Genomic DNA, 22536 nt, shown 5'->3' on the forward strand with positions numbered 1-22536 from the left:
GGAAGTGGAAATCAGGAGCCAGAGTTGGGAATCAAACCCGAGCACTATGATAGGAGACATGGACGTTGTCACAAAAAGATGCCAAGGATCTCAAGGTGAATTTTACTCTAGAGTTCCCTTCCCTGGCTGAAACTGCTGATGTTGTGGAAAGACTAAGAGAACCAGGGAAAGCTTTATTTGAAAGACACCCTGTAAATTTACACTAAATCCCCAGTTTATTAAAAAAAGAAATAGGTTTCTTCCAAGTAATTGTGCCTCAAGAATGTCAATAATTACTAACAATTGTATACCTATAATATCCTATAACTATATTATGAGGACACTCCCGAAGTTCATGGATAAATGGAATTAAAAGCTAAACCTGTGTTTGCATAAGAAGTTTTAAACCCACTGTTTATTTGAAAGTCAGAATCATACAGAATCAGGGAAAGATGAGAGAGAGAGAGAGAGAGAGAGAGAGAGATAGAGAAGCATTTCATGTAAGTGGAGTCATATCATATATGGTATTTTTGTGTTTGGCTTCTTCAATTTTGTTGTCAAGATTTATCCATGTTGTCGTATGTATCAGCTTTTAGTTCCTTTTAATGTCTGAGTAATACTCTACAGCACGGATATATGACATTACAATCTTTTTTTTCAATGGGTGGCTATTTGGATGATTCCTATTGTTTAAGTATTAGGAGTCACGCTGCTATGAACATCCACACCAGAGTTTTTGTGTAGATGAATGGTTTTGTTTCTCTTGGGCAGACACCTTGGAATGGGATTCCTGGTCTCCTGGTAACTATGTTTAACATGTGGACAAAGTGTCACATTGTTTTTACATTCATACCAGCAACATATAAACGAGTTCCTCTGCATTCCCACCAATACTTGTTATTGTCTTTCTTCCCATGTGGGAGACCGGGAAGCGGCTCCTGGCTCCTGTCTTTGGACCAGCCTAACTCGGGCATCCGGGGAGTGAACCAGCAGATGGGAAATCTGTCTCCCCTTTTCCTCCCTGCAACTCTGCCATTCCAATAGAAATAAATAAATCTTAAAAAAAAAAAATCTTGTGTTTCTCCAGGTGATATGACCATGGAGGAGGATAGCCTCCCAGAAAAGAGAAAGTTCATGGTTGTAATCGAGGCTGTAAAACTCCCACTTTCTCTCAATCCTTCCCTGTGTCACAAACACTTCCACCTCAGGCCATTGAGATATGCTAAGGAAGCCACCTTTCATTAAATGTTAACTTTCTGAGGCTATTAGACTCAAGGATTGCTTAACTTCCCTGTTTCTCCCTGACACCCTGAAGTTTGTATGGGGGGTGGGGAGTGGCAGGGGGAAGGCTGGATTCAGAAGCCAGCACTGATGGCCAACTCATTGCAGACCAAGTTTCTTACAACAGGATAAAAAAAAAAGGAAGACGAGGATAGGATGATTCTAAGATGCCCAGAGTGGGAACCTCAGCTCGTGGGAGATCAATCACATTTCTAAGTCTCTTCCCTAAATCTAAAATTCTCAGATCCCAGGAGGCTCTGATGGGAGGATGCGAGGAAGACAGTGATGTGAGCAAGTGCAAGTTTACTGAAGTTTGTGCACCATCTTAGAGGAGACCGATTCCAAACCAGACTAGGGACACCAAGAAACCCCAAGCTTGAGCAGCTACCAAGTAAACCAATTCACCATGCTCTTACACCACTCACACAGTCCAACTCTTGGAGACTGATTGAGAACCTCTGGAGACAAAGCTCCACAGAACACCAGGCAGCAACCAGCTAGCTCTGCCACTCCCTGTGAGTATCCTTACCGCATGTGGATCAATCACAGAGCATTGTCGGGGCCACTGCTGGGACAGGGGCTTAGAGGGTGACATCTCCTTGTGCTTACACTGCTCTGGTCACAAATGTCTGGGGAGACCAGCCTTACCCAATGCAAACAGTAAACTACTTTCTATAGTGTAGTTTGTTTTGTAGTATATGGCAAAGCTAGGGGGAAAAGAAACTTAGTGAAACAGACAGGGACATGGCCAAGCTTGCAACTTTCTGGCAGGTTCTGCTACCAAAAGAAATAGACATGATTTAGCAAATAACAATAACACAACAAAGGCTGAGTTGGAAATAAATATGTAAACAATGTGTTGGAAGTTTACACTGCTAAATCCTAAATCAAACACACAACAGACAGTATTTTCAAACCACCACCAACCCGGATTTCTGTCTTCTTCTTTTGGCAGCCAAAGAAAGGAAGAGGGAAGAGAATAAGAAGCATAGATCATGTCATCTCCCCTCGGTCCTCCACCCTATTTCTCTTCTCTCAAATGCCTGCCTCCACCTCCCTTGGTTGATCATCCCTCACCTGGGAGATTTGCACCCAACGGCCAACACAAGGCTCTGCTAAGAATGTGGAACTGCAGTTGGAAGAGGAGCACACGCTTAGGGACAGCGCCCTCCAGCAGTAAAGGCCTTATCCCGCACATATGCTGTCCACTCACCTTAGTACCTGTATGGGGACACACAGCCAGCCCATGGCAGAGCTATCTCCTAAGCCTCGGTCTCCGATCTGGTGCTTTGGCCCATTTCTGGGAGCTCATGGAAGGAATCCTGACTTTTCCTATCAGTAGGGGCAGTGAGGGCACATAAGCATGGCTGTCCAGGGTCTTGCTTCCATTGGTTTTCATGGCCGTCTTGATTCAGCCATGACACCACACCATGCCCTAGCCAGACATGCTTCATCTCCGTCAAAAACCCCATCAACAAAGCCAGGACCATCCCACTCTTTTCTCTCTCTTTGTTAAACATTTATTTGTTTTTATTGGAAAGTCAAATTTATACAGGATAGACAAAGAGGTTCTGTCTGCTGGTTCACTACTCAAGTGGCCACAACGGCTGGAGCCGAGGCAATCCAAAGCCAGGAGGCAGGAGCTTATTCCAGGTTTCCCACATGGTTGCAGGGTCCCAAGGCTTTGGGCCATCCTCTACTGTTTTCCCATGCCACAAACAGGGAGCTGGATGGGATGTGGAGCAACCAGGACATGAACTAGCACCCATATGGGATCCCAGGAATTGCATGCAAGGCGAGGACTGTAGCCTCTAGGCTACCGTGCCAGGTCCAATCTATCCCATTTAAGGACATCTTCATCTGAGCCTATGAGAACAGGACTAAAGCAAAATTGCTTATGCCGTTGTCTGCCAAGACCAAGACAAATACAACGTATCAGAAGAAATAGGGACCTCGGGGGCCAGCATTGTAATGCAGTCAGGCAATCTGCTACCTACAATACCTGCATCTCAGAGTTTCAGGGCACTGGTTCAAGTCCTAGCCGCCATGTTGCCCATCTGGCTCCTTGTTAATGTGCCTGCAAAAGCAGGGGGAGACAACACAAGTACTTGGACCCCTGCCAACCACAAAGACAATGGAGACGGAGTTCCCATCTCTCGGCCTCAGCATGGCTCTGCCCAGGGTGTTTGGACCATTGTGGGAAGTGAACCAGTGACAGAAGAGATCTCTTTCTCTCCGTGTCTCTCCCCCTCTGTCACTCTGCCTTTCAAATAAATAAAAGAGCTCTTAAAAAAAAAAAAGAAAAATAGACCATAGCTTAATGAACAAATCTACTAATGATCACTTGCCCTGTCATCCAGCATTGCCATTTATGGAACTATCGCTGGCTCCTGCACTCAAACAGTAAAATGCATGAGATAGCTGCTTCAGGGGCTGGTGTTGTGGTTGGTGTATCTCGTTCAGCCTCCACTTGTAATGCGCTGCCAAATCCTGTGTTGATGGCAGTTCAAGACCTGGCTGTTCCATCTCCAATCCAGCTCCCGCCAACGCTCCTGGGAGGGTAACTGAAGATGGGCAAACTCTTGGACCCCTACATCCATGTGGGAGACCCAGAAGAAGCTCCAGGTTCCTGGCTTCAGTATAACCCAGTCTTGGCTGTTGTGGCAATGAACCCACGGGTGGGAGTTTCTATCTCTTTCTCTCCCTCCTCTCTTTCAGTAACTCTGTCTTTCAAATAAATGTAAAATAACCTTTTAAAAAATTACCCTTCAAAGGCACACAGTCTACTCAGGGAACCAGGATCATTTTGCACGAAAGCAAATACAGAAACCCCACATGGTTAAGCCTCAAAGTAAGGGGCTTATCTTGTAAGTTCAGTAAAAACCCGAGTGAAATGTCACTACAAACTTTATTACACAATAGCTATCAATGGTCCCTGTATCAGTGCTTGGTATGCAGCAGGTACACAGTGAAGACTTGCTGAAAACACACATGAAGGTGATATTTCAGAACAAATAAAGACTGAGTTGCAATGTTATTTGAAGAATATAACACTTGAGGTGTCCAAAGGAAACACATAAAGATTTGTACAACTTGGACCAGGGGTGACAGAAAGAACAGCAAGGCATTAGAACACATACTCCCCATCATGAGTCCCTCTCATCTATGAAACAAAAAGGGTGACCTCCATTTGGATCTCCCACATGGGATGGAAGAAACCCAAATCCTTCCATGCAGGATCCAAGGTCATCGGAACAACAGCCAGGAGCCCTGAGCGGTCCGCAGAAACAGAACAGTAAACTTCCTTTGGGACTAGGGAGAGGAGCTTTCTCTGGTCCTCACTTAGTTCTAACTTTGGATCCCCACCCTCTCTTGCAATGACCATCAGGATCGCTCCGGAGTCCCCACCGCCCCCCCCAAAAAAAAAAGAAAAAGGAAAAAAATTAGAATAGATCAACAGAGAACAACAAGGAAAGCTAAGAACCAGACAGGAAATGGTCAGCGTGGATTCACATATACCTTACTAGGCGAAACACAGAGATTAGTTGCTCCTCACTGGGGTATTGAAGATTTCTCTGCACACCCCTCCTAAAACTGTTTTGCACCTCAACTGTTGACATATGTCTTGTTAGAGTTATAAGCCAGTTTAGACTATTCTAAAATCTGCCAAGTTCAGCAAAATTATGCTTCAACACTATAAACTGCTAAATACTAAAATGAAAATAGACACAAGACAGCTGAATAGTACCCTATAACCATTTCAAGGTGTATAACAGCTAGTTCTGTATATAAACTAAAATTGAAATGTCAACAAAGTCACAGGATGTGCTTAAGAACTTGCATTTTTTTAACATATTGGTTACTTAATACCATGTCAATTAATTCCATAATGTTGTAAATTGTTGTTGATGTTATATTGGGGCTTTTAATTGATCGGGATGATATTCTGCCAGCTCTACCTTCAGACCAGAGATGGTCTCCCCAGTAAACCATTTATCTGGACAGTAAGAGGCTGGACTCTATGCTTGGTATATGTTTGCAAAAAAAAGAATCTTGACTGAATTTGAACTGTAATACTGCAACAAGGTGGAGGAATCCACCAAGGGGGGGAGGGTACAGGAAGGGTTGGGGGAATCCCAGAGCCTATGAAACTGTGTCACATAATCAACGTAATTAATAAAAATTTAAAAAGTGGCTCTTCAGCTGCGAAAGGTTCTGATTTGGGAAACAGAGTCTAGGTGCTCTAGAAATGCTCATCATAAAATATCCACTCTCCCCACGCAAGGTCTGGGCCTCTTCTTGGAAATCTTCTCAGGAGGGCAAAAGAGGCCACCACTCAGCTACAGCATTGGCAGAAACCACGCTAACGCACCCTGGAGATTCCTTCGGAGGACCCAGGCAGCAAATCTCTTTTTTAATGTTTTTTCATTAATTCCCACTTAACCAACTAATCCATAGCCTGACTTACCAGATGTTTTTGACTAAATAATCCCAGACAGAAGAATGTCTTGCTTATGTTTCTAAGACTGTCGTTTACCAAAACTTCACAAGACTTGTTGCAAATGGCACTGGACCATTGCTTCCCCCTCCCGCCCCCACATCAGGAAGTCCCTGGACAAGCCCTTTTCTCAATGTCCAATTCGCACTGCAGTTGCAGTCTGCCCCCTGCCTGGGGCTGTTGGATCTCTTTGGTTGGATCTATCTGGGCATGTGCCTCATTACTGATGCTGCTGTTAAGAAAATGTAGTATGGCTCTGCTCTTCTCATTGTCACTCATCACACCAGAATGTCCTGGGACTTGCAAACATCTCCCATAGGAGGAGGCCTCTATGGGTGTGGCCTGCTCAACACCCCGTCTCTTTGGAAGAACTGTTTTCTCTCTTCCATGCCATGTAGGTGCAGAAATCCTCATGAAAAACAAACTGGGCTTAGGATTGGGTTGTGACAGTCACTGCAACTGACGTGGCCAAGAGCGTCTGAGCTTGACAACCAGAATTGTGGTGCATCGGTCAATATGTAGGCTTTAGCTAGACACATTAGGAGAAAGTGCTGCTGCCACACTTGTTAAACTTAGTGAAGATAATCTTGCAGCTTCTGGAATCTTCCTACCAGCACAAAGAAGAAGCCTAAAGCCAAGGGATACATATCTGATGACATCAACTGCAAGCCCTTTAACAAGCCTGACCGACCTCTAGGTTTCATTGATTCACAAGCAAAAGTCTCCTGACTCCCAGGTACTTGGCAACTTTGAGAAAGCTTTGATTACAAGAGCCACCAGAGAATCCAACATTGGAGCATTCCTGACAATTCCTTCCTACTGAGAACCTCTCCAATCCTACTTCCTCTGGCATCCACAAAACATTGATCCCACACCAGGTCTTCCTCTATCCCAAAGCTGAAGTAAAATCCCACCTGTACTCCATGACCTCATGTGCCTTTGCCCTGGCTGATGCAGCCCAATAACCACTTTCCACCCTCCCATTGGCCACACTCAGTCCATGCCACTACTTTTAAGCAGTTTAGGTGCTTCATTGGTTTAACTGCTATTTACATATTTGGTTATCTCATTGTTAGTGTAAGTCTTTGGTGCTAATACAATGCAAAGCAAGTGAGTGCTCACTAGGCTTAACTAACCGGAAATCACAGGTCAGTGGTAAATGCAGATTTCAGCATGTAGAAAGCTATCCTGATTTTTAAAAACATGTCAAATGTGTTTAGTTCTAGAATACTGAGGTTGAGAACAATCTTGGTTCAATTTAAAAATTTAAATAGAGCAGACATGAAAAACTGAGAAAAAAGTTACAATATAAGATGTTGCCTTCTGGGATGATACCAATTTATGACCTAGTTCTCAGCATAATAATAGCACACTGTCTTTCCCTTAAAAATACCCCAACTTCTGACTTTTAGTCTGACATGACACAGCCCAGTCAATTATCAATTTCTCCCTCCCCCCAAAAAAACAAGTGAAAGCTGAACCAACTGAGAAGTAGCAATTCCCCCATGTGGACAATCTGCTACCCCAACATGTGGCAGAGCAGCAGGGGTTCCCTCAAGGTGGATCTAAGAATTCAAAACCTTCAAGGGAACCTGGTCCTAGGGCGGATCCACACCTTAGTAAGCACCACCTCGAAATGAAGAGCAGGGAAGAATGTCTTTGTGGCATAGCAGGATGAGGGGAGATATCTTTTAAAAAAAAATACACCAAAGCATTCTGTTCTTCTTTACAAGGCCAGAAACAGACCTGCTGGCATTTTCCGATAGCCAAACTGACCCGGAGGAAGGGAATGCCCAACCTGGGTCCCTGCAACCACCCTGAGAGGGAATGTGGGCAAAGGGCAGCTCGGATGGAGCCGGAAATCGGTGAAAACCTGAGACCTTATCCCAGGACCCCAGAGTGCTGCAAGCTCCACCACCTCACAGATGGCTTAGCTACGGGGTCAGGAGGGAGGGGAGAGGATTAATCTGTTAGTAGATGGGGCTTGCACTGCTTGTAAGTGATACAGCAGCACCAACTAGCCAAAAGAAAGTAGGACCTGTGTTCATTTGTGACAGGCCAGACTTCAAAGCTAGGAGAGTAATCAGAAACAAAGAAGGCCAATGTCCAATGACAGTTGGGTCAAATCTCCAAGACACAACAATTCTGAACAAGTGTGTGCCTAAGAAACAGAATATCAAACAATATGAGACAAAACTGGTGGAACTACAAGGAGAAATACATAAATCCTTTCCCACAGTAGGAAACTTCAATATGGCTCTGTCAGAAATGGACAGATCCAGGGGACAGAAAGCCAACAAGGACATAATTGAACTGAACCCCATCATTAATCAGCGGGGTATGATAGATACCTTCCCTGAACAAAAACAGAATGCACATTCTCCTAACATTCTCACGGAACCTAGAAATCAGTAACACGAATATCATTGGGAAAATCCAAAAAGACATAGAGATTAAACTAGGTATTTCTATCTATACACTTTTAATTATTATAAGATTTTATTTGTTTATTTGACAGGCAAGGTCATAGAAAAGTGGAGGGGGGTGGAAAGGAAGAGAGAGAGAGAAAGAGAAAGAAAGGAAGAGAGAGGAAGAGAGAGAGAATCTTTCATCTACTGATTCACTCCCTAAATGGCTGGGGCTTGGCCCTTCTGAAGCTAGGATCAAGACCTTCTTCTGGGTTTCCCACAAGCATTAAGGATTCAAGGCCTTGGGCCATCCTCCTCTGCTTTCCCAGGCACATCAATGGGGACCAGGATGGGAAGTGGAGCAGCCTGGACCCGTGTGGGATGCCAGAGTCACAGGTAACAGCTTTACCCGCCACTACACAGCAACAGCCCCAACAACATATTCCTAAATAAACATGACTCAGAGAAGAAATCTCAAGAAAATTCTAAAAATGAGAAAACAATAAATCAAAACTGTAGACTGCAGCAAAAGCAATAGCCAGAGGGAAATTAGAAATGGAGAGAAGCCTTAGCACATCTATCTAATCCATCTAGTTTAATCACATCTATCAGAGGATCGATATAAAATCAATCATTATCCGAGATTCACTGTGAGAAAAAAAAAGCAAATTAAATCCAACTTAGGCAGAAGAAATAAACTAATCAAAAGCAGAGAAGAAATCAATAGAACTAAAAATAGGAAATCAATGAATAAACATCAAGAAAATTAAAGACTGGTCCTTTGGGAAAAAAAGTCAATAAAATATATTAGCCCCTAGCCAGATTAGGAACTAGGAAGGAAGGGAGGGCACAGATTACTAATATTAGAAATGAAATAAGGGACATTCTACAGATCTGGATATTAAAGGAATAAAAAAGCAACAAATAGGAATAATGCATGCCCACTAACTTGAAATGTAGATGAAATGGACCAATTTCTTAAAACAGAAAATCTGCCAAATAATACAAGAAGAAATTGAATCAGTAAATAATACTCTGCCAGAGCAAAAAGCATCAGGCCCACATTAGTTCACAGGGGGGTCACACTCGACATCTAAGGAAAAACTGCAGCCATGAATCCAATCTGTTTCAGAATCCAGAAGCAGAGGGATTAGTTGCATACTCTTTCTGTGAGGTTACACATTGCCCTACCTAAATCATGCCAACACATTGCCAAAATCTAGTACGACAACGGACCATTTCTTTCACAAACCTAGATGCAAAATTTTTCAACAAGATATTAATATATCAAATCCAACAATGTATGAAAAGAATTACACATCATGACTAAGTGAGATTTATTCCAGCTCTATCAAATCTATTCAACATTGAAAAGTCAACTTATATGGGTCAGGAATTGACCCACAAATTAACATACCAATTAACATACCCACATTCCACACTGGAGGATCTGAACTTGGCTCCTTGATCTGACTCCTGAATCTTATCGTGCTAATACACAACCTGGAAGGCAGTGGTGGGTATGACTCACACATCTGGGCTCCTGCCACGCGTGTGGAGGTCAGGACTGACTTACCAGCCCTTGATTGTAGTCCCAGTCCAGCCCAGATCACTGCAGGAATTTTGCGAATGAACCAAAGACGGAAGTGCTCACTTGCTCACACTAAGCAAGTAAAAATTTAATAAACCAGCAATCAATGTATTTATTCTATAATCTCAACAGACTAAACAAGAAAAGCCACAGTAGCACATGAATAGAGGCAAAAGAAAAAAAGTATTTGGTGAGAATAAGTACCTATTAATAAAAACGTGTGGTAAAGTAGGAATAGAGGGGGAAGCTAGTCAATTTAATAAGGAATTGCTACAAAAAGAAAACCTGCAGTTAACATCCCGTTTTTTTTAACATTTATTTTTACTAGAAAGTTAGATATACAAAGAGATGGAGAGACAGAGAAAGACCTTCCATCCGCTGATTCATTTCCCAAGTAGCCACAATGGTTGGAGCTGAGTCAATCAGAAGCCAGGAGCCTCTTCTGGGTCTCCCACATAGATGCAGGGTCCCAAGGCTTTGGGCCATCCTTGACTGCTTTCCCAGGCCTCAAGCAGGGAGCTAGATGGGAAGTGGGGCCACCACGATTAGAACTGGCACCTGTATGGGATTCCAGCATGTGCAAGGCAAGGATTTTAGCACTGAGCCCAATACTGTGTTTTAATAGTAGGAAAATAGAAATTTTCTTCTAAAAGATCAGGAACAAGGCAAGCATGTCCTTTCTCATTATTCCTTTTCCAGACATTCTGGAAGTCCTAGATAACGTGATATGACAAAGAAAGGACACACAAGTGTACCTTAGAAAGCAGACAATGTAATTGTCTATGTTCTCAAGTGGCCTGATTGCAGAAAATTCTAAAGAATCAGCAAAAAATATTTCTTGAACTAATAAACAAAAACAAGGGTACAAGATACAAGGTTAATACACAAAACTCAACTGCCTTCTTATACACTAATAATGAACTACTGGAATTTGAAATTAAAGACAAATAATACAATTTACCTTTATTCCCACAAAATTAACTATTTATATACACATATAATAAAATTACATATGAATTTATATAAAGAAACCCTATAGGGCTGCCTCTGTGATGCGTCAGGCAAAGCCAGCACCTACAATGCTGATATTCCAGAGGGGTACTGGTTCTAGTCTCGGCTGCTCCACACCTGATCCAGGTTCCTGCTTACACACTGGGAAGGCAGTGGGGAACGGTTCAAGTCCTGAGCACCTGTACCAGGTGGGAGACCTGGGGAAGCCGTTCCAGGCTCCTTGCGCTGGCCATTGTGCCCATTTGGGGAGTGAATCCACAAATGGAATATCTCTCTGCCTCTGCTTCTCCCTCTTTGTAACTCTTTCAAATAAATAAATCTTTTAAAAAAATCTATGAACTCAGATGAAAGAAATCAAAGAAACTAACATATAAATGTTTCATAAATAGGATGCACTGAGGCTTCCTAACTTAACTGACAGATTCAATGCAGTAATAATATCATTTTTTCATTTATAAAATGATCCTTAAATACATATGAAAAGGTATTTCTTCCTAGTTTATCCACAGACTCAACACAATAATATCATTGTTATTTTTAATTGATAAAATGTACATGGAAAGGCAAAAGAAACAGAACAACCAACACACTTTTGAAAGACTAGTATTATCTGATTACAAGACTTTCAGTAAAGCTACAGTAATTAAGATGTCCTGAAACTAGCAAAAGAATGCACAAAGACAAAAAGAAAAATAATTAACAAATAGATTAAAACAACAAAACAGAGAACCTAGAAATAGGGCTACATGAAGTTTTCTGATCTTTGATGAGAAGCGACAAGACAGATGTTTCAACAAGGAGGCAGCCACAGTCACAGAAAGTAAATCCAGACACAGACCTCAGACCCTTCGTAAGATTTACTACCTCAAGATGAATCACAGAAAAAAATACAAAATGAAAAGCTGTAAAATTTCTGGAAAGAAACCCCAGGGAAAATCTAAACCATCTTAGGTTTTGCTATGATTTTTATTTAATATAACAAGATCCATGAAAGCAATAATTAAAGAGCCGGATTTCATTAAAATTGAAAACTGCTCTGCAAAACACACTGTTCATAAGACAAGTCACATAAAGAATCATTTTAACCTGTAAAGCTCAACATTGTAAATACCAACAGATGTCTCAGAGGCAGGCAGACAAAGCATATGAGAAGACATTCCACACCATGTGTCAGGGGGGCCTGCACATTGGAACGCAGGGAGGTACCACCACACACCAACTGGAACGGCCAAAGTCAAAAACATTGACAACACTGAATACTGGCAAGGATGTGAAGCAACGTAAAATCCGTTACTGCTGGGAATGCAAATGGCACAGGTCCTCCAGAAAATAACTTGCTGGTTTCTTACAAGACTCGACATGTTTGGATCCTATGCTGGCAGTAGTTATTCTGTTAGTATTTATCCAAATGAGTTTGAAACTAACGTCCACACGAAGAGTTGTATATGAAGATTTATCGCAGCTTATTTGTAACTGCCAAAACTTGGGCACGATCAAAATGCTCTTCAGCAAGGAAGAGTAAGGAAATTGATACATCCAGATCATAGAAAACCATCCAAAGCTAAAAAAGGAATGAACTCTCAAACTGCGAAAAGACAGAGGAATTCCAAACATACATTTACTATATCAGAGATGCCTATCTCAACAAGACTATATCGCATGCCTTCCAATCACATGACACACTGGAAAAGGCAGCACGCTGGAACTTTAAAAAAGATCAGCGATTTTTCAGCACTGCTGGGAAGGCAGCCACGAATAGGCAGGGAATAGAGGCTTTTCAAGGCAATGAAACTATTGTATATGATGCCGTAATAGTAAGTACATTTAATCAAACCCATTGAAGGTGCAAAAGCAAAGCTGAATCCTTAGTAATCTATGGACTCTGGGTGGTGATGAGATCCCAAATATAACACCTGAGTGAAAGAAACTGACAGTAGGGAAGGCTATCTGTGTGGGACAGGGAGGCACATTAGAATCATAATGTACAGTAGCTGAATGCCAAATGAGTCTTAAAATCAACTTGTGGTCATAGCTGAGGCCTAAGCCAAGAACAAATATTCTCATTATAGTAAGGAATTTGAGAGATCCAGCAGTAAACCTAAAATTTTATCCCAAACTTGTAAATTACTATTATGTTCTTCAAAGTACAATAGCAAAATCAGTACAAACCGGTGCTTCAGAACAGATCCATTCATTTTCATTGGAAAGTCAGATCCACAGAGAGAAGGAGCAACAGAGAAAAAGGTCTTCCATCTGCTGGCTCACTCCCCAACTGGCTGCAACGTCCAGAGCTGAGCCAATCTGAAGTCAGGAACCAAGAGCTTCTCCCAAGGTCTCCCACGCAGGTGCAGGGTCCCAAGGCTTTGGGCCGTCCTTGACTGCTTTCCCAGGCCACAAGCAGGGAGCTGGATGGGAAGCAGAGCAGCCAGAATACAAATTGGTGCCCACAAGCGATCCTGGCGCACGTAAGGAAGGAAGCTTTCTGGGGATTACCTGTGACAGCCACAAAGTGTCAGCCTTCAAGAGTTCTGAACTCCTTCCAGGGGACAGAGCATGTCAATTTCCCAATGCTTTCTAGACATTCACATCCTTCTGCCGCTTCCCGTCTCATCCAGGCTTCATACTACTTACATTAAAACCAGATAAGTTATTTTCTTTCTTCTGTGGTTATCTCTAGTTTCTCATTCCTAACAGTATGCATTTCTTCTCTTTCCTGCGTTTCAGTAACTAAGCAAATTACCATTTTTGCTAGAGGTTTACCCCAGAAGATTTTGCATTTATAAATCAACTCTATTGTCTTTGTCTTAATTCTCAGTTCTCTAAATTTGCCATTAGTTCACTCTATTTCATTTGGACTCATTGTCTGTGGTATTTTCCCCTAACTTCCTGAATAGCATGATTAATCTACTTCTTTCTGCTTTCAGTCATGAAAGCTTTTTGAAGCAATGCACTATCCAGAGTACAGCAACAACTTTAATATGCAAGCACTTTCATCACTGTTTCTGGGCCAGATATTATTCAATTGTAGTTTTAAATTATTCAACTGGCTAGAGATTTTCAATTTTCACTTTGTTGTTTTATTGGGGTTGTTTGATCTTTAGTGGAAGTGCACTGCCAATCTTTACTAATTACTTTTTTTATCTCGATAGATTGCAGTTAGGGAATGTGGGCTGTAATGTTTCTCTTTTATTGGGCCCTATTGAGGTTTCTTTTATGGCCTAATAGATAAAGTACTCAAATTTTCAAATGCTTAATGGGAGCTTCAAAAGACAATATATTCTTTCCTGATGGGACAAAGTTCGTAATCAATGCAGGGCCTCACCCTTACTTCCTTTTGCCTATCTAATCTCCCAAGGACTGATGTGAGAGTATGGCTGCTTCCCCTAGAATTCTCTTTCTATCCACACCCCTTTGCTTCCCATAGTGTGTGCTTCACAGACTGTGATGCCTGCTGGTTATTTTATGTGTATGACATACTGTGGCACTCGCTACTCTGTGACCCTTGATTACACAGTTCCATTAGATGGCAGGCTCCCACAGAGAACCTGCTCTGGCTCCCTGTGCTATCCTTGCTCTGTATGGTGCCTGGTCAATAGTGAATCAATGGCACCAACTCCATAAAACCTTGGTTGGAGGAAAAAAGATGCAAATAACAAAGAAAAGGGATAGTAAAAAATACATAAAGCATTTCTCGCGCCTCACTTGGCATGTTTGTACTAACAATAACATTATGAGGTATAAAACCACAGTCTGCTTTCTTGAGGATGATGTAGCATTAAAAAGCATTTTCCTGTCAGTATTCACATGTCTTCTGTGTGGTATCTATCTCTGGGAGTTATATACAGCATGTGGTGGGACTCAGCAGATTGATCTAATCTGTTATTCTTCTAGAGTAAGATGAGCCACCTTTGTTTTATATTTCAAAACACATGTTGGAGCCTAATTCTACCATGTCTATTTTACATATTAGTCTTATTTTTCCCCACAACTGGTTTTTAATGTTTTTGCCTCATCATCAGTTTTCTCTTTTTCCCATTTCCCCTCCATTGCTTGCAAATTCGGAAGTTTTTTTACACACAAATACCCACATGCTTATGTATTCTATTTGCAACTAGAGCAAACTAAGTAAATCAATTTGGAAACACAAGTTAAAACATTTTAGTTGTCCTATATTTCCTTAGACTTATGGTTTTGACTCCCAATTTTTTTTTAAATAGCCTGGTGATTAGTTGTAAAAAAAAAATGCCATAATATGAACTGTTAGCACATACTCACTGTGTGCAAAACAGTTCAGGCAATGAATCTCTACATTATGCTTCTCTAAGTCAGCTTCAAACATACCCATATTGCATATGAGAAAACTGAGGCTCAAACAAGTGGCATAGTTTGTCCAAATGCTTAAAGTCTTTCGTTGCAAAGATCATGTCTTTCCGTTGTGCCTAATTGCTTTTTTAAAGCTATAACTCCACTGCTGCAGTCACTTCTTGTCCCTGTGATCCGACAAGATAATTAACCAATCAGGGGAGTCTACTTCAAGCCAAGGGAGAAAGCTTGAGGTGTCACACGGCGCTGTCAACCAACAGAGAACATAACAGAGACCTTTCAGAGACCAAGTCTCACATTATGCACAGCTCCAGAGAAAGGCTGTGAGCATGAGAATCCAAACAAGTTGTGGGCATTTAGCTCAGTGCCACAGAGTGCCATAGATAAACTATCTGCCACTTGCCCCAGCAGCCAGCCCTTCTTGCATTCTAGGTCTTAACTTTGGGCAGTGTCCACCTCCTCTTCCTCTGCACCTGTCCAGAGTGCACCTGGAATAGAGGTCAAACAAGACTCACATCTTCATCAAGAAGCATGCACAGCCCTGGCGATGCTGTCCACGCCCACAGCTAGAGTCTTCTGGGCAAAGGTGTCAGGGGCAAAGCATCTTCCCTTTAGGGGAAGAGGAAAGCCACGGGCATGAAGAGCAGGCCTCTGTGCTAAACCCGACACTTCACCAGAGACGCCCGAGCATGTGGCCACTGACTGCTGCGGAACAAGCTCGGCTCGGAGTGCATCCATGATCCAGGATGGGAAATATTTACAACAGCAGACTTTCTTTTCCCATATTCCTAATGTTTCCAGGAACAGCTCCAGATTTTACCAACCACTGTTTCGTTTAAACTATACAAGTATAATTTCATGATCATTGCAATGACTGTGTGCTCAGTTTTACTCTATTAAAGAGAGTTCAATAGTGTAACCACAGGCAGAAAAATCTGGGGAACATCTTGAAGCAATACAGGCAAATAGTAAAATCCCACCTCCCGGGCCAGCACAGCGTGGTAACAGGCTAGCCCTCTGCCTATAGCATCAGCATCCCTTATGGACACTGAGTCTAGTCCCGGCTTCTCCACTTCCAATCTAGCTCCCTGCTTATGACCTGGGAAAGCCGCAGAGGATAGCCTAAATCCTTGCACCCCTGCACACACACACTGGAGACCTAGAGGGAGCTCCTGGCTTTGGATTGGCTCAGCTTTGATCATTGTGACCACTGGGGGACTGAACCAGAGGATGAAAGCTCTCTCTCTCTCTCTCCCCCTCCCCATACATCTGCCTTTCAAATGAAAATAAGCAAGTCTTTAAAGGAAAATAGTACCTCTTGAATCTACCCATTCTCTGGAGAGAGAAACTCTGCTCCAAATAAGTCACTTACAAATCTGGACTTCATATTCAAGTTAAGCCATCAAGAGAACACACCTGGCAGCAAATGATTCATGGTAATCTCACCATTCAATATTTCATGTGTCAGGTTCTTATCAGCAAAGAAGAGCCTGCTCATCTGAAGGAATGGGAGCTATCTTTTCCATCAACTTTCATGATTCTCTTTTATTCCACCCATACGTTGTAGTACTTTAAATATTATGGCTGAGGGAAGGGCATTTGCCGCAGAAATATTAAGTCACTTTGAGATGCCCACATTCTGTATTAGAGTCCCTGGGTTGAAATCCTAGCTCTTTGCCTGATTCCAGCTTCCTTCTAACATGCTCCCTAGGAGGCAACAGACAGGCCCCCACCACCCTTGTAGGAAGCCCAGATGGAGTTCCCAGCTCCCAGCTTCAGGCTGAACCACATGGAACCGCTGTAAGCATTTGCAGAGTGAACCAGCACATGAAAGCTCTAACTCGCTTGCTCACACACTCTCTCATTTTGTGAAACATACACCTGTTATAAATTTTGAGGGATTTTTGCTCAACACATACAGTGAATGTATCTCTCTCAAAATATCTAAACTGGAACTCTGTATTTACAGCAAAACCCAAACAGTTAACTCTAGAAATAACACTTGAGCACCAAAAACCAAACTGCATGGGAAGTATGGAGCACTACAGCAAGCTATACAAAGATCTGGGTTAAAGAGATGCTACCCTGCCGGAGCGGAACAGTGAGAGGCTGGAAACCTTCAGTGCTCCGACACAACCTTACCCAACCGCCTCGAACACAGGCAGACTCCAAAATGCTTGTTAAAGTCTGGAGTGCTATTTGGAGGGAATCTCAAAGACTGCAGTTTTCAGCTTCAGCCACAAGAGCAACTCACAATCCCAGAGCACTTCAAGGGGCTTATTCTGTAGGGAGTCCCTGCAGTCAATGCCCTGTGGCTGCGTGTGTACACACCTGTTACTGCTTTTTTTGGCAATAACTGCATTGAGGTTGGAGTCTACGTGGCAGCCTAGAGAAAACCTCTAATATGCTGATTCTCAAACTTCAGCAGCGTCAGGACCCCTCTCCACTCAGCCTTGTTAGAACACACATCCCAGGAGATTAGGGTTCTGCAAGTATGAGGTGGGCCTGGTAATGTGCATTTGTATACAGCCTCCAGGGAACAGAGATACTGTGGATCTGCGGACCACTCTTCGAACAGTAACTGTACTAAAGTCCTTTGCAGTTCCAGGAGCCAAGCCTTTCAGAACTATCGTCTCAATCATTTGTCAAATGCCTGGAAACCCAGATTTTTAGGGCACACCTACCTACCCAAAATCACCAGCAGGGCAGGTTCTTGCACAGGCAAGTCAGCCCTGGAAATCCCCAGGCCCACCGCAGACCCCACACTCACCAAGCTTTATTGGATTTCTGGACATTCCAAGCCCCGCAGGCTCCCGGAGCTCTCTGAGAGGCACCCCGGGGTGCCCAGGTGCAGTACACTGACTGCTGTCGAAGCCCCACTGCATGCACACAGGGGCAGGTGCGGGTGAGTCGCACGCAACGCCGCACGTAGTGCAGGTGGAGTCTGTGCGCCCTAGGGGCGCTGCACTGCCGCTCCTGGGCTTGACCCTCGGCCGTGGTGGCTTTTAAGTGCGAGTGTCTGGAGACCTCCAGCTGCTGGCTATGTAGCAGCGAGTTCTAGGGAAGCGCAGGGCTGCCAAATGCAGACAGTTCTCAGAAACCGAGGGCAGCCTTCTTTACCATCTGGGGAGCTGAGGTCACGGGGGCTACTTGCCTGAGGACTCATTGTTTGGCTCCAAAGTTTCCCATTTCTGCAGAGCATCAGAGAGGAATCTCAGAGGGAGAAAAAGTTCAACAGTCACGCCCATGCTCAAGGTAGCAATGTAATCCAGCAGCTTGCAAGAAAAGCAGGGTGGAGGCATAGAGCAACCAATACCAATGAGAAAGTGATTTTCACCCTGAGACCATGGGGAAAAACTTGGAGAGCACTAACTCTATTTGCATGGGTGCTATTTTTTTTGTTTGTTTCTCCGTGGTGGACATGTTTTGTTCGTGAATATCACCTGCCAGGAAGCTTACCCCCAGCTCATGTGCTTGAATGCACATCCATCAGCCCAGTTTCCACCTGCTGCCTGGGAAGAATGATTGCAGTTCTGATAAAAGGCTTTGAGGAAGCCTGAGGGGTTGGGAATTTGTCCTTACCCAGACAGGGTTTCTGGGACACCAGGGTACCAGTCATCTTGGGTGATGGGATTGCTTTTGAAGGTCATTCACAAGTTTTCTAGCATGCTTTAGAAAGATCGTGGCAGACAGTGAAGAGAGTGAAGCTAGAAAAATGTAATGCAGCAACAAGGTGGAGGAATCCACCATGGGAGGAGGGTACGGGGAGGGGTTGGGGCATCCCCAGAGCCTATGAAACTGTGTCACATAGTGTAATGTAATTAATAAAATATAGATATTAATTAAAAAAAGAAGAAGAAATCTGAAGGAATGCAAGAATTAGAAGCTCTAAAGTTTCAATTTTTCTAACACAGAAAGAACCCTATTGGGCTTAAGAACATTATCCAAGTTGGTTTTCACCATTTTCTGCAGGAAAGGAAGATATTGAATGAAAGAAAACAATCTAAAATTTCAAACTTGTGGTAAGGCTGCTTGATTGTTTTTCCATAATTCATCATTAGTTCAGCATCCCAGCATAGGAGTTGGGAGCTCTCATGCTGGGAGCAGCTATGCTAAAGAGCCACCTGACCTCAGAAGGAGACAGATCGAACTGCACTCAACTCTGCCTTCATCCATTCCCACTGCGAAATACTGACTTGTTTCCCAGTGAATTGTGAAATGTGAAAACCATGCTAACAGAGAGATTGCAACATGCGTTTGGATGGGAGATGATTTAAGTAGAGCATGACTTTCTCCTTAATACAATCAGAATTATTATATAAAAAAAGAACAAACACACATGTAACCCTCCAAACAAAGGATCTAATGATCAGACTACCAGGAATCAAAGAAAACAAACAGAAGGCTTCTCTACTGAGGAATGAGAGTAGACTCCCAATGAAACCTTTAAGTACACCCAGGCAACAAAACCTTAGAATCCCTACTACTGACCCTGCCAACAATATCCTGACCCATGGAAAGAGCAAAAATTGGAACCATTTCTCTTTCCTCTCTAATTTTAAATGGCTGTCCCCTGGTGACGCTCAATGTTAATACGGCTGAGGAGTTGTTTCGCTCATCTTCTTAAGGAATGGCTCTTTCTTGTTTCAATTTGCAGTTTTTTGGTAATTTTGCTGTGAATTTTACCTTTTCCCACTTCCTCGTCATTTGTATCTTTTTCAATAAGTTCCTGTGATTCATTAACTGGTTGATCATGCATTAGAGACTTTTTGATTGCTTGTAAGCACCTGAGGTTGTAAATGTCCCTTTCAACACTCTTCTTGCTACATCTCGTGGGCAATGATGTTCTTGTTTTCATTATCATTTCTTCAGCGCTACATGGGTCAAACAGTAACATCAATTTCTAGAAGGTTTTTGATTTTCTTTTTCATCACTAGAGTGATGCATTGACATTTATGCAGCAGTACAAAGCAGACACAATTATGTAATAAAAGTGACCTCTTAGAGCTGGAACATGGTAATTTCAGTAGAAGGACACTACTGTGCAACAAACATAATTATCCCCATTTTGCAGAAGTGTAAGCAAAAAAAAAAAAAAGATTGGCTTGCTCAGGATCCTCACCCTGCTGTTTGTAAATGGAAAATCATTTTAAGGCATCGTACCAATAAATCTTAATATCATACTTCAGATGACATCAATTAGGATAGCATGGTTACCCAATATCGTGGATATAATGGGATTTTTATCCTGCTCCACAAGATTTTTGAAAAGCAATTTTGAGATCTTTTTATTAGCTTTAAAATGGAAGTGAAGAAGCAGTGTTGAAATTGGCTTTGGGTCGGATTGAAAGACTACAGCTGTTACCCTCTTGGGCCCATCCCAGGGACTTGCATTGCAAGGTTGCAGGCTACTGTTCCCCGCCTGGGGCTCCACTGCGTTATCTTCACTGTCATCTTCCCATCCAAGGCTACATGAAGTTTCTTCTTAGCATTACTTGCACACTTGAGATTTTTCTGATCACATAAGCCATGTGGGGAGTTACCCTTCTTTTTCTTTCTTTTTTTTAACCAGGAAACCTTGGAGTTCTGCTTCTGACTGTTCTTGGAAGTGAAAGGCTTCCCCTGGCGAAACTTGGCTCCCAGTCTTGTGTGGAACCCTTAGAGATTCTGTTGCCTCCAACCAGTCACATTGTTGGTATTGTTTCCTCTGAGGTGAGCGATGATATATAAAAACCCTTGGTTAGAGTGCACCACCAACTGTCATATTCCTCATCGGACCCCCAGAAGCCAGTGGCCAGGCTTCCTGCAGCCCACGACATTGACAGAGTCCCCGTAGTGTCTCAGAGAGGAAATCAGGGCCAGGTTTTATAGATTCCAGGGCCTGACATGGGTGACTTATATTTAGATTTTGCAAGCTAGAGCACTGGCTGGGTTTTGGTGGAGTTCATGACATAATGAATGGGAGGAAATGGAGATGAAGAAATGGAAACAACTTTTCTTGAGCAAACTGATTGAGACTGTCCTCTACTGCTTTCCCAGGCCACATGCAGGGAGCTGGATGGGAAGCAGAGCTACCAGGATTAGAACCAGCGCCTATGTGGGATACTGGCGCATGCAAGGCAAGGACTTTACCTCTAAGCTATCACACTGGGCCCTGCCACTGATATTTTAATTGATTTTCCAGCATCCTTTCTAGCCAGAGCTCACTATGCAGCAGCCTCATATTCTGACCGAGACCTCTGTGGGTGGAACCCTTACAGATTCTCTATTGATTCTACGTTCCGAGGTGCACAGCCTTCCCCCGGTTTGCATGGTTGTTCTTTGCATGTTGTTGGATGCATTTAAATGACTGATGACTTCAGATTGTAAATCATCTTTATGGCTGAGTCTTTCTGCCATGCGGTGCTCTTGGAGGGGAAGAGTAGGTGAGAGCTCTTACTATTGTTACTGCAAGAGCTGGTGAGGAACAGTATACCCTCGGTGCCCTGCTTCTGGGGCTGACGCTGCAAGTGCTCAGAGTTATCACCCACCAGCTAAGACCCTGCCTCTGAAATGGAGCAGCCATACTCCCAGTGTCCACACTGTGCGAGGGGGTGCGCCATCGCTGTCACTTGACACAAAGACATAGGTTTGCTTCTCCCCATTGATCACCTTGTCACTTGTCCCTGAGCCTCTTTCTGCTTTCAGCTCCCACACCCCGTTTCTGCCTGGCTCATTCTTGATTCACATGGTCCCCAAAATACGCAGTACTGTGGTTTCTTCTGCCATACTGAGTTTCCACCTTTACAGAATTTTTCCAGAGCTCCTGGTCTGCTAAGAGTTTCATGTCCTTTCTCTCTGTAAGTCAGCCTTTCCAATAAAAATAAATAAATCTTTTTTTTTAATGGGGGCTGCATAATGGCTCAGTGGCTAAATTCTCGCCTTGCAAGCACCAGGATCCCATATGGTTGCCAGTTCGTGTCCCGGCTGCTTCACATCCCATCCAGCTCTCTGCTTGTGGCCTGGGAAAGCAAGAGGATGGTTCTTGGAACCCTGTAACCTGCACGGAAGACCCAGAGGAAACTCCTGGTTCCTGGCTCCTGGCTTTGCATCGGCTCAGCTCCGGTCATTGTGGCCACTTGCGGAGGGAAACAGCAGATGGAAGATCTTTCTGTCTCTCCTTCACTCTGTATATCTGACTTTCCAATAAAAATAAATAAATTATTTTAAAGGGCAGAGTTTCTGTGTGTCTGTGCAAGTGCATGCATGTACTGGTTGGTTCATTTATTTCATTTCTATCACATCTGAGCTCACTCTAGCATCTCGAAATGGCTTCTATTAGATGAACCCTGAATGTCAAGAATCTAAAGACATCACTTATAGACTTAGAGGTAATACGCATGCAAGTTTAAGGTTTAACAAATAGCAAATACACTGAGTCTTTTTCTACTTATTTTACTTGGTTC

At 43.1% G+C, this 22536-nt stretch overlaps 1 protein-coding gene across 1 annotated transcript in view; it reads right to left on the reverse strand.

Annotated features, from left to right (window-relative positions):
* Window positions 1–18222, reverse strand: part of COL6A5 (collagen type VI alpha 5 chain) — a 91249-nt gene extending 73027 nt beyond the window's left edge. Inside the window, exon 1 of the mRNA XM_058657093.1 lies at window positions 17862–18222. Coding sequence (XP_058513076.1) covers window positions 17862–17976 — 115 coding nt within the window. The 5' untranslated portion in view covers window positions 17977–18222. The remainder of the gene's footprint in view (window positions 1–17861) is intronic.
* Window positions 18223–22536: the final 4314 nt, after the last annotated feature.

This window comes from Ochotona princeps, chromosome 30 (genome assembly GCF_030435755.1).
Source record: "Ochotona princeps isolate mOchPri1 chromosome 30, mOchPri1.hap1, whole genome shotgun sequence".
Lineage (NCBI taxonomy): Eukaryota > Metazoa > Chordata > Mammalia > Lagomorpha > Ochotonidae > Ochotona > Ochotona princeps.